Below are 17760 nucleotides of genomic sequence, written 5' to 3'. Positions count from 1 at the left end.
TTAAAGCAGAGTATTTGCCACTTGAAAAATAAAAACAGAGCCAATAATGAAATATTTGTGAGAAATTGCTACAGTGATTGCTGCATAGTTTGTAGCAGAATATTGCAGTGCTCCTTATATTGAGAAAGTAGAACCTATTAGGTGTTGAGGTATAACAAGAAATGATTAAACCCAGATGCTTTCCTAAAATTATATTTTCAGTGCATTTCTATGTCTGTTACAAACTGTGCTACATGCTAAAAATATTTTCCTTTGTAGGCCGAGGGAAATTTCAAACCACATCGAGGGCATCATAGATCAGATGGTTTTTCTTAAGAGTGTTAAGGGCATCCTGGTTGTTATCAGCCCAGACTTTACAATATGATATTATTTATGCCCCGAAGAGTCACAGTTCGGTTCTTAATTTCAGCAACTTTATTGGCATGAAAATGCATGGGAGCTAGGCCAGAGTCAATACATCAGAATGGAGGACTGAGACTCTAGGGGCACAAGTGACGATGCGACTAGACTGGAGAGAGCCCCTTCATCCCTGTGGCCTGTTGCCCTGGGGAGAAGTCACCCCCCAGGTCCAGTGGCTCCTTTGGCCTTTGCTCCAAGCACTCCACCTCCTTTTCCCTCTGTGCTCTCTCCCTTTTCCCTCAGCTGTGCGTGCTGAAACTTCATATTTTGTGCGGCCAACCAGAGACACATTCTCTTTAAGACTCTTCTTGGTTGTATTTATTACAAAGTTGGCTTCTCCTGAGTTCTCACTGGTTCTCTGCTTCTCAAGTTGTATTTCTTCATCACTGTCATTGATTTTGTGATTGAGGGATGTCTGCCTGGGTTTGGCATAAATACTTATAGTGAATTAAACTGTAAATGGGTAAATCCAAGAATATATAGGTAGTGTAACTCCCTATAGAATTGTATTTGTTATTTAATCCTTCTCCCCTCCCCACAGTGCACTGGGGTATACTGTTTTGCCTATTAGAATATCCAGAATGAGAAAAGGGCCATCATTTTCCTGAGTAGGTGCATTTTATTGAGTATACGCTTAGTACATTATACGTAATTGCTATATACTCTTTCTAGTCACAGCTCTCTAAGACTGACATCATTATTATACCCATTTTATAGATGAGGAAAAGCAAATCTGTCTAACTAGAAAGCCCAAGTTCTTAATTATTATATTGGTTTTAAATGCATGTAGCTACTATCAGGATTTTAGATGTTTTTGCATCTAGCACCAGATCGTGCTGGTATCTTCAGAGAAGAATGTAGAAATATCAAATTTCATTTTACGGTCTTTCTGTAACAACAGTGGGCTTATTGTTTTGAGCGAGGTGGGGTCAGAAACAGCACGATCTCCTTTATAATCAGGCATACGAGGAAGAGAACTTGCTCCATTTTGTCCACCGGTCCTTTGGGAAGGGACAGGCAGTGGTTTGCAGCGCCTCAGACGTGTCATATCTCTGCAGGTTCTGTCCAGTGGCATCGTGTCTGTGTGGTGGCTTTTTATTAGGATGTCACAACTCGATTATTTTGAGACCTTTCAAAGGTTACTTAGGTTCATAATACGAGACCGGCATTGGCTTCTGAGGGGAAAGAGGAAGGGAATTAGCATTTACTGGTCTACTTGGTGCCTCTCCCTTTATGCACCATCTCATTTCGTCCTCAGCACAGCTCTGCGAGGCAGGTTTCCTAAGGGTTGTGTGACATGCTCAGGGTTACATAGCTTCTAGATGGCGAGAATGGAGGGTGCCTAGGTCTAAGTTCTCAGGTGTGTATTTCCCATTACACATGGCTTTGTACAGAGGTACTTAAGCCACCTTCACAAGCCAGCACCGAAAACAGCAACAGCATATTTGCTTGTACATTAGCATGATTTCCAGTGCCCTTGAACCTGAGAGCAAGGTAGTGAAATAGGAAGTGCTCAAATAGAAGGCAAAGCTAAAACAGACCACAGTATTTAAACTGTAAATTGAAATCCGTAATTATAAAAACAATCAAGTGACCAGAAGATTGTTAGGTTTGAGATTCTAACATACCTAGTATTAATATGAATATAAATTAGCTGGGTGGATTCTTAAATTCTGCATATTAAGAGATGTTTATGAGTCTAATGAAGCTCTAATGTTCTTTGTGGTTCTTTTCCATCTCATACTACTGAGCACAAAAGCTGTGTTGTGTGCAGAATGGCTGGGTTTATCCCTACTAGAAAGAAGTTATGTTTGGTATCTAAAGAACAATGAGAGTTTACTGCCTGGCTGACCAATGGTGGATCAAGTTCACATTCCCGGGCTCCTACTCTCCCACCTACACATGCAGGGGGTGGAAGCAGAGCAAAGGGAGGGAGGATACCTCCTCTTTTCATGGGGAGAGAGAGAGAGAGAGAGAGATGTGAGCTCAGGATTTCCTAATATGGACACAGCTGGGCCTGTGTAGCATTAAACACTGATTTAATCCACCGCTGGAGGAAACATCCTACAGAAAGTAGAGATTAGCAGCCAATTAATTCTGGCCCTTCCCATTTTTCTTCTGGAACATCTCTTATATGGATCTAAATGTTTGGTGAACACACATTCTGGAAAATAGATTTTTTCATATATTATTTACATTTGGGACAGCCATCTCCCCCCAGTTGTGATGGATTTTGTTCTTCCTACACTGTGTGTGTATACGTATGTACGTGTGTGATCCTACTTCTCTAGGATGACTTAGGCCCATTACTCTTGTGACTTTGCAAATTGTGACTTCATGGGGTTCCTTTGGGAGACCAGATGATAGGCAACAGAGTCTGAGTGCCAAGATTTTTAAAAATAGAAATGTTGGAAAAAGAAAAATAGACATGCCGAGGGCCACAGACTCCAGGGGGCACGGGCACTCCATGTGCACACACTTACAGATACCACACCCATTCCAGTTTAGGGAATAACCAAAGGGACCCAGACGTGAGTATTTGCTTTTCAAGCTAGTGAAATGTTAACATACAGGTTTGTGTTTTAAATTAGTGACTAATATCATGGGAATCCCCTGGTGGTCCACTGGTTAGGACTTGGCACTTTCACTGCCGGAGCCCGGGTTCAATCCCTGGTTGGGATTAATAATAATTAATAATAAATAAATAATATAAGGCATTTTGCCAGAGTAGTTTCCCTGTAGCATTGATGTAGTGTGTCTTTCCTAAACAAGGAAGCCCATTTGGTTAGAGCACGGTACCCAAGACTCAAGCTACCGGGTTGCTTTCTGTGTGAAACAGTAGCTTTTGCACGCAGCAAAGGGTCTTTTCCATTGGTAGCCACTGTCCTCTAATCCTAGCCAGCAATCTTCCAAATGCAAAATGCTTGTTTCCAGGGAATGTGTGGCAGCCATCAACATAATTAGAGCATTGTTCACAGGGGATGAGTGGGAAATACCACCTCATGTATACAGAATTCCAGGTCAGCACTAAAATCAGGGTCCCTGAAGACGAGGATCTAAGCTCTTTCAGTCAGGATCCAGAATCATATTAACCAGGAACCCGGAAAAAACTCTATAGACAGTCAAATATCCATCCATTCTTGCCTTCCTTCTGGGTAGTGTTGAGATCTTCCATTTCCACTTCTTTTTAATTCTTGTGTGTGTGTGTGTTGTGTGTGTGTGTGTGTGTGTGCGTGCACACAGGCATGCTTAAGTAATCTTGCCCTGAAGTTTATCCCTAAGAGTAAGCTATAGGAAATGCTACCCTAGGTCAGCCTGAGAGCCCATCCTGTCCAACTTTGTGTCTGCCATCTGCCCAAAGGGACTTATTGTAATAGAACACAATAGGTGGCTGTCCTCTGTGGCATTGACCTTGAAATTTAGATGTCTCTCAAATGCCTGGAATTTCTTCATAGTAACCTATTAGAGATGGGTCATCATTAAAATGATCCAAACCAGTGGTTCTCAACACAGGCTGCCCACTGGAATTCCTGGTCGGGGAGGGGGGGACTTGTAAACTGACTGATGCCTGGGGCCCACTTTCGAAGATGTGAATCTAAGTGGTCTGGAGTGCCTCCTGGGCACTAGGATTTGTAAACCCTCCTGGTGATTCTAATGAGCAGTCAGGGGTTGGCAACAACTGATCTAAAACCACACCTACATAATTTTATATTTCACCTGTGAAACTCTTTAAGATTATAGTGTCCAAGAATGTTAAGTGCCTGTAAAGAACTGCAGTCATATGGGGATTGAGGAGGATATCCTTATACCTGTTTTCTAAAATGTCTGTTTCAATAGACCTTTATGGTATGGGATTATATTTTACAGGCTGTGTTTTAATGTATGGTTGATCTGATCCACATAATAAGCAAATATCTTAAAGTGAGACAGTTGGGCTAGATGTTCCCTAAGCTCTCATGCTAGAGTAGAAAGAACACTACATTTCCAGCCAGGAGGTCTAAGGGCCACACAGTATGAGATATTAAAAGCACTATACTTCCCTGAGACTCAGTCTCTTCATCCTGAAGATGGGAGACAGTATGAGAAACAAACAGAACAGTCTGTATGTGGAAGTGCTTTGTAAACTTAATCTTGTACAAAACTGGCCACTCTGGTTCTTTCTACCAGTTCTGAGGCTCCACGGTCTCTGATATATGTAGTACTTCAGCACTTTTTTTTGTCTTCAGGTCACTTTCCTCCAGCTTCTAGTGACGTTGTGTTGCTTCTTAGTTCCGGTAGTCTACACTTTTGATAAGTAACAACTGCCTTCTCTTGTAAGCACATCGCATGTGTCATTTGATCTTCACAACTCTATGAGAAAGAGGCTTAAAGAGGTCAGACAGCTAATATGTGGCAGAGCCTGGATTCAAACCCAGACAGGCTGTCTGCGCACTCTTTATACCATGCCGCCTTACCGCCTGGTCATACTAGTCTCCTGAGGACAGGGATGGTGTCTTATTCATCTTTGTGTTCACAAAGTCTAGTGCTCTGTTTTGCAGTAGGCAAACTCAATGTGTTTGTTAAGTGAATAACCCGTCTATATGTTCCTCTGGTTTTGATATCAAAAGTGATAAAATACTTGGTTGGTTAACATTTTTATATTAGTACTCTGTGATGTTTGTATAGTATTATATTTCTTTTTGGCTTTATTTTTTTAACAGTTCTTTTCCTCAAATTTTATAAATAGGGTATAATCATAAGTCCTTACCTTCTATACTTCACTTCTAAGTGTTAATGGAGTGAAATACTAGAACCATAAAATTTTTTTCAGACCCCCTTCCTCCCTCCAAAAGAGAAAAAGAAATTTAAAGAAAGAAAAAATAAACCCAGAATATTTTATTTATTTATACTCCTCCTTGTTCAAAAGAGAGTTAAGCAAACTCTTAGAAAGCAAAATATAGCATGATAAAAGTAAATTAAAATAAGAAAACTGAAGCAATGTGAAAATAATGGTAGGAAAATAAGATGGGGCCAGGAATTACATTAGCATACAATATGTACCCCCTGAAGGTCCTGTACTTGGCTTAATGTAGGGTCACAGAGCTTTCTAGAAGAAGGAAAAAGGATCAATTTGCAGTGTTCATGAGGTAAAACAAACCAGTTGCCTAAGTCCAGCTATTCCTGATGTTGATACTACAGGGAAGTTTTTCCTATGGGTCCTCACAGAAAATTACTATTTAATATAATAAACAACCATCTAAAACCATCCTTACGGTAAACACTGTGATGGATTTTATGGGTTGTTTTTCATAATGCACCTCAATAAAGGTTGATGGCTTCTTCCCAGAATGTAATGCGATAAAAGGAATTTCACAGAGCACCAGTAAGATGCATCCTGCACCAGCTGTGAGGTGGTCTGCCTTAACCCAAGAAAATCTTAGACTCTCCTGGGAAGGAGTTTTGGTATCCGCAAACTCTGTGAACCTCCTGACAATTGGTGTGTTGGGTGGCTGTGCACCTTGGTGTATTTTTCTCTGGGGAGCCAGTAGTTGATAGCAAATGCTTCATCAGATTTTCAGAGGGGATCAAGAAATGGAAGAACTGAGCATGCTACCTCAGGCAAGCTCTGTAAAAGTTTTTGAGCGACAGTGAGTTCAGGGTTATGGTTACTAAGAGGAGAGATTCTGTCAGCCAGGTCACTGCGAAGCAAGTGTGGGATGGATTTCCTTTTTTGAAAACTATGCTTTATAAGGACTTCCACTGAGAAGTTCATTTGGCAGGGCCAAAATCTTCAGAAGGAAATTAGGCATTCATTCTAACATACAGACAAAACGGGCAATAATACAAATTATAATTTTTCTAAAGTCAAATAAGTCAAATATAAAGATATCATAAAGGAATGTTACATTTTAAAATGAAAGAGCAAAATTTAAAGACATAAACATTGGATAACTTTGCCCCTACTCCTTGCTTGTTATTATTTGCAATCTGAACTAACCTTGATTTTATTTCCAGACATGCGTAGACTCTTACCTTCTAATTTACCCTGAATATATGTTGGCTATAGAGCCCTTCTGAAGCCAGCAAAAGCTTCTGGACCTTTCTACCTTGTTTGGTATTAAAAAGTCTTTTGACTTCTTATAGTGGATAGTTTTCCCTCTGCTGTGCATAAGGGAGTATAATTTGCCATCTGAAGCTGTTCGGTCTAATTAAAGGGCTTCCCTCATTAGCCCTTTCAGCCTTCTGGTTACCTAGGAAGGCATGCTGCTGCTTCTCATTCCTCTGGACTGTACCTCATCACCAAGCAGAGGCACACATCCATATTAACAATATGAAATTTGTGTCACTATCATTTTCCAGTGAAAGGAGTCATTTCAAGGAGTTACTTCCTCTCGACTAAAAAAAGAAAACAGAAAAAGGATTTTCCCTCCAAAAGTAATCTCCAGCCACTAGGTTAAGTAATGCTTTTATTTTAAAGCAATGGCATTTTCCTCAGCTTCTGAAATTGTCTTCAGCTGTTACAAACTGCTTTGACAAGAAAGTTTCTTAAAACATTTTTTAAAAAAAAACTTGCATCTCTATTAGACAAGCCATTTTTAAAGATATAATTAAAATAGAAGACATCTGTTTTTAAAAGATAGCTTTAAAGTGCTTTCACCACATTTTCAAAGACAGTTATTAGAGTATTCATCCCCAGCTACAGAATTCAATGTTTTAAAAAGTCGTCTTCTTCAAGTTTCACTGGGGTCCTTCACTGGGGTCCCCTGATGAAGAAAGGTAGATTTAGGTGGACAAAAGGAGAAACGTGTTGAGGTTATATTGAACATGATCAAAGAGAATTAATACTTTTCCAGGGTCATGAAATATGTTAATATTTCATTCCAGATTAAATTCAGCTCCTACCACCATTTTGGGATACAATTTTAGTGAATAATATATGAGGGAATTAGGAACTTTTATTTCCCATTTCTATTTTTATTTTATTTTTTAAAAAAGGTCATTTTAGAAGTACCCTGGCAATGTAACTGAGAACCCATGGTGTCTGCTTTTTAAAAATGTATAATTCTGTGCTCTTTACAAATTAAGATATTTTAGTAGAGCAGGAGTTAATTAGAAAGATCCTCTTCTTAAGATTTTCCCCCATGAAATTTCATATGCCATTTATTCAGTCATTTATTCCTTTATCCTTCCATTCACTTACTTAACACATTTATTGAGCATATACTATGTGCCAGGCAGTGTTTTTAGTGACTGGACAAAAATCAGGAACAGAAGGGACAAGATCTCTTTCTTCCTGGACCTTAAAATCCAGTCGGGGAAATAGATATTTGATAAATTAATAAAAAATAGTTATAATAGAACTGTATAACACAAGAGTGAACCCGAATGTAAACTATGGATTTTACTTAATAATGTATCAAATATTGGTTCATTAATTGTAACAAATTCCTGGCACTGATGCAAGAAATTAATAATAAAGGAAACTGTGGGTTATGTTGGCACATGGGAATTCTGTGCTATCTGCACAAATTTTTCTAAAAAATGACGTCTCAATAAAAATAAAACATTTTAGGGCTTCCCTGGTGGCACAGTGGTTAAGAATCTGTCTGCCAATGCAGGGGACACGGGTTCGAGCTCTGGTCCGGGAAGATCCCACATGCCATGAAGCAACTAAGCCCGCATGCCACAACTACTGAGCCTGTGCTCTAGAGTCCACGAGCCACAACTACTGAAGCCCGTGCGCCCTAGAGCCAGTGCTCCACAACGAGAGAGGCCAGTGCAATGAGAAGCCCGCGCACCACAACAAAGAGTAGGCCTCACTCCCTGCAACTAGAGAAAGCCCGCTTGCAGCAATGGACCCAACGCAGCCAAAAATAAATAATTATTTTAAAAATTATTTAAAAAATAATAAAAATAAAAAAATTTAAATATCTATAAAAGATAATTACTTTCAAGGAAATAAATAGGAAAACACAGTGGGATGACATAATTTGGATTATGGCAAGGAAGGCCATAATTATGGCAAGAAAGGAAGACCTTTCTGGGGAAGTGTTGTTTAAGCCCAGCACTAGAAAATAAGTAGGAGCCAGCCAGGCAAAAAAGAGAAGGAAATGCATTCTCAGTAAAGCAAAGTGATACCATTTGAACTACCTTTGTAAATACCATTCTGGTTTCTTTGTGGAAAAGAAAGATTGAGGGGGTGAGTTTGGGGGGCAACAGGACAAACAAGGAGACAAGTTAGTAGGCACTTAGAATGGACCACAGCTTTTGCTACCCACTCAGAGTCCTAGAAGAGCAGGGTAACAGTAGGATGTTTTCTTGCTCAGCTTGTGCCAGAAACCGTTAGATTCTCTGTGAACTGGGTGCTAGCGAGAAAGGAGACTGTCAATGGCACCGAGATGGTGTTTCCAGGTCTCAGTTCTTAAGATCTTTCCACTGGCTCAAAGGGATTTTTAGAATGAGGAACAATCTTGTGTGTGTGTGTGTGTGTGTGTGTGTGTATTTGAGACCACAACCAGATGAAAATTATAAGGGGAAAAAGCTTTCAAGTACTAACTACCCAGCTGTAACAGCAGATTTTCATAGAAGTCTGTGTAAGGTTTAATTTGCAATAGTTATCTTTCTTCCTGCTGCTGGATTGTTGGAATTTACTTTGGTTTTTGTTTCTTCTAAGACATGTTTTTAAATTGTTGCTAAATCAACAAAGAGGACACTTAAGAGAGGTCCATTTAGGCATGGCACTGTACATCAATATTGAACTGTTTGTATCAGGGAATCTTAGACATGGTGAATTCCCAAGAAAAAAAATTCTAGTGGGTAAAGGGAAATGTCAGTCTGTGATAGATTTCTATTGATTGTGGAACTGTTATTAGTAGCATGGAAGCTTAAATAGTTCAAAGTTTTATTTCCATTTAAAATTAAGCAGCTCTGCAATTACATAATCCACTTCATCATTTGTAATTTTAACCTGCCTATATTGATGTGCATTTGAGGCTTGCAAGACTATCCATTTTTGTGCATTTCGTTTACAGTAAAAAAAATTGTATGTGATGGTTGTACATTATATATAAAAAGATTCGATAACACCTTGAAAAACTCTTTAGCAAACGAGCATGCATTTCATAGCACTTAACTAATACCGGTTAATATGTTGATTTAACTCTACATAGTTTTTTTTTGTTTTTTTTTTAATTCCTGTTAACACAAACACCAAGTCAAGACTCTCCCGCTTGAGCAGTCCTGTTGTTTGTTTTAGGAAACAGAAGTGCATCATCAATGTAATTTTAAGTTAGTCCAGTTATGAATCTGGGATGAAGGGATAAAATAAAGTTTTCCACTCTGATGTCTCCATTAAGAAGCTCCCCTTTGTGTAAAATACTCCATGGCAAAGTTGCTTCTATTTAAAGTAGTGAGTTTGATCTTGGCTTTGATCTAAAGCTTTTGATCTTGAAAGAAGGATGGAGTAGCAATAAAGAGAGGGCAAGACAGATTTTCTTTAAAGAAATGCGATAAAGTTAAAGGAATGGTCAACATCAGCAAACGCGAGTGCGACCCGACTCTTCTCCCAAAGCTCTCACCCCCCAGGCTGGTTCAGCCCACTTCTGATGAGGATGGAAAGAAAGCCTTTTGGGGGTCGGCGGAAAAGACTGAGGGTATCTCACACTTTTATAAACCGAGTGGAAAGTTTACCCCTATTTATGAAGACGTATTGACCCCTTCTTAAATTCTACTAGTCGCTTTGGAGGGGTCCACAGGCCGGGCAAGCGCGGCGCCGGCCGGGCTCACCCAGAGCGCGTTAGCTCCCGCGACGCGCGGGCGGAGCCCCGGGTTCGCCTTTCACGCGCTCGCGGCTTCTCCCCCAGGAGGTCACCTGCCACAGCCCCGGAGTCCGGAGGGGCCACTGAAAAAGGTCAACTCAGTGGCGTCTAATCCATTCCCAGAGAAAACTCCATTAGGAAAGTTCCTTTCCCTCCGCGAAGGCCATCTGGACACTTAGGTTTCTGACCCGAAGGGCGAGTTCAGGCTGGCCGCGGGGTTGAGGGAGCTTTTGCCGCTAAGCCTTTTCGCCTGCCGGCGGGCAGCAATTCTGCTCCCACCGCGGTCAAAAAGCCCTTTCGCGGTACCCGGGGTCCCGCAGGCTTGTGGGCTGGAAAGGTAAGCGCGCGCGCCGGGGATCGGCCCGCGCGTGGGAGGGCGCGGGCAGGACGCAGGGAGGAGAAGAAAGATGTTTGCGAAGAGAACAATAACACAGGCGGAGCGCCGGCGGGGGTGGGGGCGGAGGCGACCTGCGGGGAGGGCGGCGCGGCCGCCTATACCTTTAAGGCAGGCCCCGCCCCCGCCCAGCGCCCGCCCGCCGCCCGCGCCGCCGCCCGGGCCCCGCGCTCGCCCGCCGCCCGCGCTGTGCCTTAGGTGTTGCGGGCCTCGAGCGTTCCCCGCTCTCAGGCGGGCCGGCGGGGCGGACGGCCCTGGGCGCGGGTTCCGGCGCCAGGCTCCCACCTTCACCTACCGCGGGCGAGGTACAGGGTTGGCGCGCTGAGTTGGTGGGGCGCGGGGGAGGGAGGCTGGGGCGGCTCTCGGGAAAAACTTGACTCTGTCCCCTTCCCCCGCAGCCGCTGCAGAGGGAGCGCCTGGCCGGGGCGGAGTGCGGGCTCGTGCGGCAAGTGAGCGCCGAGGTGAGTGCGGGCGGCGCGGTCCTTGGGCTCCCTTCCTCCCCGGGCGGTGGGTCGCGCGTTGCATCCCTGGCGCGGAGACCCCGGTCGGCTGCGTCGCGCGGCAGCGGTGGGTAAGATGGCCCTCGTTCGGGGGCTCTGGCTCCCACCGGCGCGGGGGCGGCAAATCGGGCCCATAACGGAGGGAGCGGCCGGGGCGAAGGTCGCGGCCTCGGCTCGCCGCAGACCCGAGGGCCCCCTGCGCTGAGGCGGCCCCGCGAGCCCCGAAGGGTGCCTGTGGCTCCCCCAGGTGAAGCCGAGGAAGGCTGTGTCGCGAGGTTGTCGATCGTTTGTTTCTCACGCTGAGGGGCGGCCCTCAGGACCCGTCGTTCTGTGTTTAAAATGCCCTGTGGTTTTTGAACTTCAGGTCGCCAAATGGGTCCGAGTGAACAGGAGACCCCGAAAACGGAAACGAAAGGAGACAGAAGAAGTGTTGGAAAAGGTAGGGGTCCCCGAAAGAGAGCACTGAATGGAGTTCTTGATCAGTCTCCCCGTCTGGCCCTGAATACTTGATGGCAACGACAGAGTAGCTTTTTTTTTTTTTTTTTTTTTTTAAGTTTGCAGTAAACCTTAGATATACCTGGATAGTTCTATAGAAACGCTGGTTGATAATTCTAGTGACTTATCAACGTAATGTGTTCTCAGGAAGTTAGAATGACCCAGGATAGAGATTTCTTTCATGTTTATTAAGTAGAGCGTTAGGACATAAGCGAGTTCCATTATTACATTAGACCAGTAGTATTTATGATGGTATTATATTATTATATAACTATCTCTAAAAAAGGGGGTTGTTCTGAATAAGTCACCCACAGTATCATGTTTCTCTGCTTGGTCGTGATAGAGACAGTAGCACACTCATTCATTTAGACTTTAGAGTACTCTGAAAAATGGAGAGAGAAAATGAAAGAAGTGTATTACTTTTGAAACACTAGGAGAGATTTTATTTACTAATGCAAATGAGAAGTTTGTTTTTCTACACTTAGAATTTCAGTATATGCTACTTTGCAGAAGTTTGGACTACCTGTTTTCTCCTGAAATTGTGTTAAGTCAAAACTTGATTTGTCATTGTAATAAGTAATACGAAATAAGGTAAGTAGTCTGTCGTTTCCTGAGTGATTTCATTGAAAACTCTCAAAAGTGAATAATGTTTTTACAAACCTTACAGGAGATAATGATTTTTGTTGCTTTTGCTTTAATTATTTTACTGTTTTTTGATTCTTGAAAGCACCAAGGGATTAAAATAGCAGTGTGTTGTTTTTCTGCTGCTAGAATGTATGATGAATCACTTCTGATTCTGAAGCCAAATTCTTGCTGATAGCATTGCTGCCAACTTCTGTGATGTGTTGCCTTAGTATGGGCATTGCAGCGTCCGAGAATGTGCACAAAGCACATCGTAATGAAGGTGATACCAGAGTTCCAGAGTGCATTTAAGGATACCAAGGGCAGCTTCGGAGAGAATTACAAAAAGAACTGGCCTAGGAGTATAGTCATTTGTAAGGAGTCATCCAGTGTGTGAAGAGTGTGACTCTTTAAACCAAGAGTCATATATGTCACTTCAGTTAAACAGTAATAGAAAAAGTTGTCATTTTGAACGGGCTTGAGTTTTCTGACCATACCTTGACATGCTATGGTAGGTCGTGTTTGTTTAACTTTCATGGTCTAGGTGTTTTTAAAAATGTTTGTGAGGTGATGGATAGATGAGATCATAAAATGTCCAAAGAAGGAAAAAGAATTACGGCTTATTTAGTATTTTAAAAAATAGTTTTTAGCTGTTATTTTTTTAAACCCAAAGTAAGATTACCCAAGCACACAATGTATCATGCATAGAAGAAGGGGAAGCCCTTATCTTTGTGGATTACCAGCTACCGTCACTACCAAAATCTGAATTTGAAGTAACCGTTATCTGTGACACCCATGACCTGACCACTGCCTTCTGAGAATGAGAAGGGTAGGGACTGAGGATTTTGCCTTCCAGGAAAACTGGAGTTCTTCATTGAGCCATTTCTCCTTGAGAGAGGCTGTTGTGTTGGAGCTTATGGGGAGGACGCACTTTTGACTTTTCTTAGAAATTGTGGGCAGCAGTTTTGAGGAGGACGTGAAAATGAAGTGGGTTGAGACCATGATGCTGAGCTTCCTTTCCAGGAATGGAGCTTAAAGCTGACTAGCTTGGAGGGTGGAGGTGGGCAGGGCAAGAAGGTGGGAAATTTCACAATTGTATCAGACGATATTAATGATCAGCGTCTCCCATCTCTCCTTCTGGTTCTGCACAGCAGCTGAGCCCTTTGCCCACTGTTTTGCCTCTGCCGCACCTGGGAGAGAGTTTGGAGCTCACTGAGGCAAAGCATATGCAATATTTTCAAGGGCAGGGTTTAGAAAGGGGGAGCGATCAGCTGTCAAGGGCATGAGAACAAGTTCTGAAAGGCACAGAAGCTACCCTGCAGCTGGTAGCTGAGGTGTGTCCTCTGATTGCCCGAGTGTCTATTCCAAAATGCAGATCAAATTCTGTGGTTATGGGTATTCAGATAGGTCATTTGTTAACTTTTTGCTGGGATTTGAACCTGTTATTCGTAGGAATGTAGGTAGTTAACTTACTATTGAGTTTAGTAAGTTTTTTTTAAATGTTTGCCATAGCAGAAGTCAATTTTTCTTTTTTCATGCGCTTACTGTTTTTCTGCAACGTTAGAATAAAACTGTGGCGTTTTCTGCTTTTATTCATTTGATGTAACTGTAAAATAAGAATATGAGTTTTAGTCGTTTCTGGTTGGTTGTACATTTAAAATCTAGCCATTGCTTTTATTTGCCTACTTTGTCTTTGCCCCTTTCTCTCCCTCCTGCTGCCCTTTCCTCCATCCCATGAGTCTGTATTTGCACCTTCAGGCCTCAGGCAGAATTCATGCCTGATGAGTGAACTTGTGGGATGACTGGTCTGTATTTAACTCTGCTAGGGTCATAACATTTTTTCCTCTGATTTTTACTGACCTGCTCGAGGAAGGAAAACAGAAAGCAGTGGTGCAAGGCCAGAGTCTGAAGAGGGGCGTTTGGTGAGGAGTTAAACGTTAAAGAATGGAATCTTACAGGAATGATTATTTCCCCCCCTTAAAATCTTGAAGGCGCTAAGTGGTAGGCATAACCTGGTTTAACTTGAAATACTAGTTGAGGTTTTCAGTGAACTCAGAAGGAGAAGCAAAACAAACTTATACTGTGCTCAGCTGTGGGTTAAAATAACGAATAATGAAATAAAGTAAACTGGGTGAATGAGAGGTACCACTGGTAAAGTGATTTAAGATGCTCTCCTGGCCTTTCCTGGCCTACTGCTGTGTTGTGTCATTCCCACCCACCCACCAGATAGCTCTACTGTCTCTCTATCGCTGTCTTACGGATTTTCATTTCTTGTCTTTTCTGTAGATGCGTCATTCTTTTGTCTGCATTTTCTCCTATTTTCTCTGACAGTCATTTCCATTTTACTTTATGTTTTAGCCCTTTTTCCACTGGTGTAACTGAATTCCTTTACATTGTTGTGTTTTTTTTTCTTCAATTTTAGTTACAAAACTCACCTCTCTTTTGCTTCTGGTCCTCAGGTATTTTCTCCTTACATTCTGATATTCTTCCTTTTTCACTCTTTCGAGTTCCTTTTATTTAGTTTGAATAATTTATGCAACAGAAAGGCAAGGGGAATGTGAACAAGTATACAAAGAACAACTAGGATGAATGGATCAGCCTGCTCTGCGAGGGGCGGGTCAAACAATGGCGATTGCCACAGTGAATTGTATAATGTGTATTTTAAAAAATAATGTTAATAGATTTCACTAAAGGACTACTGGTTTTGGAAGAACACACATTTTTTTCCCTGCTTTTATTTTTAACTGGTTCAAAGATAAATACAAATTATCTATCATATTGAAAGATTAAGGGCTAATATAATGTTCTTATAAATATATACTTGATAATACAGCATTTTTGATAATTCTTTAATCAGTATTCTAAGGATTATATAATAATTTATGAAATCATATATTTGAAGAAAATATCTGACTGGCATTATGATTTTTTTAGAGGAAGAAAATTCCAATTTTCATATTTGAAAGAAGTACCTTTTCTACTGTATACACATCTGAAAATAGAACAAATTTTAAAAATACTAATTTCTAGTCATCAGTAAGTAATATGATGTCAGAAGTATTCATTGGCATACTTTCAAAACATTGAAAATTCAACAATACTAAGGTTTGCTGTTATTATTAACAAGAGCTCCTTCATGTGTGTCTGTTTACAAGCAAGTGTCTTGCTGAGGGTAAGATTGGCCTCTGTTACGATTAGTCATAAGAAACGCTAGGTGCAAATGGTCTCCAATAAAAGCACCCTTTAAGGTTACCTTAATTATTCTTTTCTGCCAGAACCTGAAAAATAATACCCGTAAGCATAAAATTGTTTAAAATTTGGTGAAGTTTTCCTTGAAATATTGAGTGAAACATGAAAATCTGGAAAGATGGTTGTGAAACTGGATTCATAGCATTTAGCGGCCATTTTAGTGGGATCTAAATGGTAAATTCTATTTTTCTGAGTCTTTGAGAGAAAATACTGGAACTATTTTCTTTGTGACAGTATCCTTCCTAAATTCTGGACCATTTTCACTCAGCTTTTTCATTTGTTCTTTCCACACGCTTGATTCTGAACTGAAATCATTGATAACCTTGATAATAATTCACAGAAGATTTTTTAAATCCAACTTGGCTTGTGCATTTTGCCACATTTATTGTTCCTTTTAAAATTTTACACATTCTTGGAGGATGTTTTTATTACAATTCTGATACTGAAATATTCAAAATGATAAAGGTAGGTACAAATTTTAAGCTATTTAATAAAGTGCTTTACTGCTATTTGTCTTTTGTGACAAAGATCTGTTTTCTATTTGGTTTATGATTTCTGGAAAACAGTATTTAAGACTAATAAAAATTTTCTGTTTTATTTCTTGGATCTCTAACAGCAGTCGGCAACGGTGTTAGGCTTGACTCTGCAGCTCTTAGGATTCAAAGCTTGGCCAAACGGCACAAGATGAATTTAGGGAGTGCTGAACCAAAGGGTCCCTTCTCTTTATAGGCACTACCTGCATTTAGCAAAATGGTAGGTGTGGGCAGCCACTCTTATGTAACTGAGGCAGCATTCGTGTTGAGTGGTTTCCCAGGCACTGGTGCCCTTTCCTCTTTTCGAAAATGCTCTTGCCATGTGAGAATTCATAACTAGTCTACATTTATATAGCTGTAACCTCTTACAATAGCTTCATTGATACTTGATCTCGTAGAAAAGCTTTATGGATTCTAATGAGTCACAGCTCTTGAGGCACCAGCCGCCCTCTCTTACGCCTTCCCTATCAGTGAGTGGCTTTGTGTCCTCTGTTGTACTGATTGTGCCTTTGGATGACGACTTACTTGAGTGATAGGAGGAGGCAGAATAATTTATTAAAAATAATTACAAAGAAACCAAACAAAAGGGGTAATTATAGCACTGTTAATATGCAATTCGTTATTTTATTGCTGAAATATTTGGAACTCAGTCTTTTTTGTGCGTCTCCCTTTTTTCCTTGTAAATCCCTAACAAATACATAACTTATTAAATTTTCTGTACCACATCTCAGGTTAGATCTGGTTTCACAAGATCTTGGTTGGTTTTTTTTTGTTTTTTTCCCCTTAGCTGGACCAAGGAAGAATTGCTGATAAAATGTATTTTTGGTAGCCTCAGGAAGGAGGTCTGATCTGTATAATTTTATAGGATTAAATTTTCATCGATTTCGTAGATTTTTCTTAAGAATCTGCAGTTCTTTAAAGAAAAGTGAGAATTTTGAGTGTACTAAAATTTCTTCCCATTTTCAGCTGGCATGATGGGGAAAATTTAAAAGTCATCCACTTACCCTCATGCACTTATTCACATATTTTAAAAAGAATCTTTGAATGGAACTATTACTGTAATAATAGCTGACACTTATCATGTGTCAAGCACTCTTCTCAGTGCTTTACGTGTAGCAACTCATGTAACTGTACCATTAAAGTAGTTTCACAAAATAGCAATATGATATGTCATATGCTTTGTGGAGGTAGATGAGTTATAAACAAATCGAATAATTGTTGTAGAAAAGAATGCTTTGGGCAAGACTTAAAAATTCTTTTTAACCCAGGCTATTGACATTCCTAGACCACCAACATAAAGCATACGTTTCTAAGTTAGGAAAATCTCAACCAGCATGTATTTTGGAAACACTTGAAAGTGTGCAGATAATTACACCATTGTTGATTTTAGCAGATTTGATGCCAGCAGCCATCAACTCTTATGTGCCGTGAGAGATGAAAGCCATTTTAATATAAAACATAAGAGTTTGGCTAGAAAAGGGAGGCGGGCAGAGGAAATTTTTGTGACTTTTAGTTTTATAGGAAGCATTAGTTACATTCCTGTGACAGAATGCTTTACTTGGCAATCATTCTCATCTTAGGCATTTTAATGAGCTGCTGTTTTGTGCCTGGTATCATATGGCACTAATAAGATGCATTATTTTAGTAGCACCTACTGGTGTCAGTGTAGTTTAGGGCCTGTCATTGTTTCCATTAATCTTCTATTTTAGGAGGCCGACACTAGCATGTGTCTTTAAGTCTAGCCAGCATGTATTTCATTTATATTTCTGGGT

General features: G+C 40.9%; 1 protein-coding gene across 4 annotated transcripts in view; it reads left to right on the top strand.

Moving 5' to 3' along the window:
- Positions 1 to 17760, top strand: part of AOPEP (aminopeptidase O (putative)) — a 300772-nt gene that overhangs the window by 209131 nt on the left and 73881 nt on the right. For 3 of the 4 annotated variants that reach the window (XM_065878726.1, XM_065878729.1, XM_065878728.1), the window contains 2 exons: positions 10989 to 11051; positions 11455 to 11529. The exons of the other annotated variant lie outside the window; for it this stretch is intronic. In XM_065878726.1, the coding sequence (XP_065734798.1) occupies positions 10989 to 11051; positions 11455 to 11529 (138 nt within the window). The remainder of the gene's footprint in view (positions 1 to 10988; positions 11052 to 11454; positions 11530 to 17760) is intronic. 4 annotated transcript variants of the gene reach the window in all.

This window comes from Phocoena phocoena, chromosome 6, assembly GCF_963924675.1.
Source record: "Phocoena phocoena chromosome 6, mPhoPho1.1, whole genome shotgun sequence".
NCBI lineage: Eukaryota > Metazoa > Chordata > Mammalia > Artiodactyla > Phocoenidae > Phocoena > Phocoena phocoena.
Note: the sequence above shows the minus strand (reverse complement) of the source record. Positions and strands in the feature narration are given on the sequence as shown.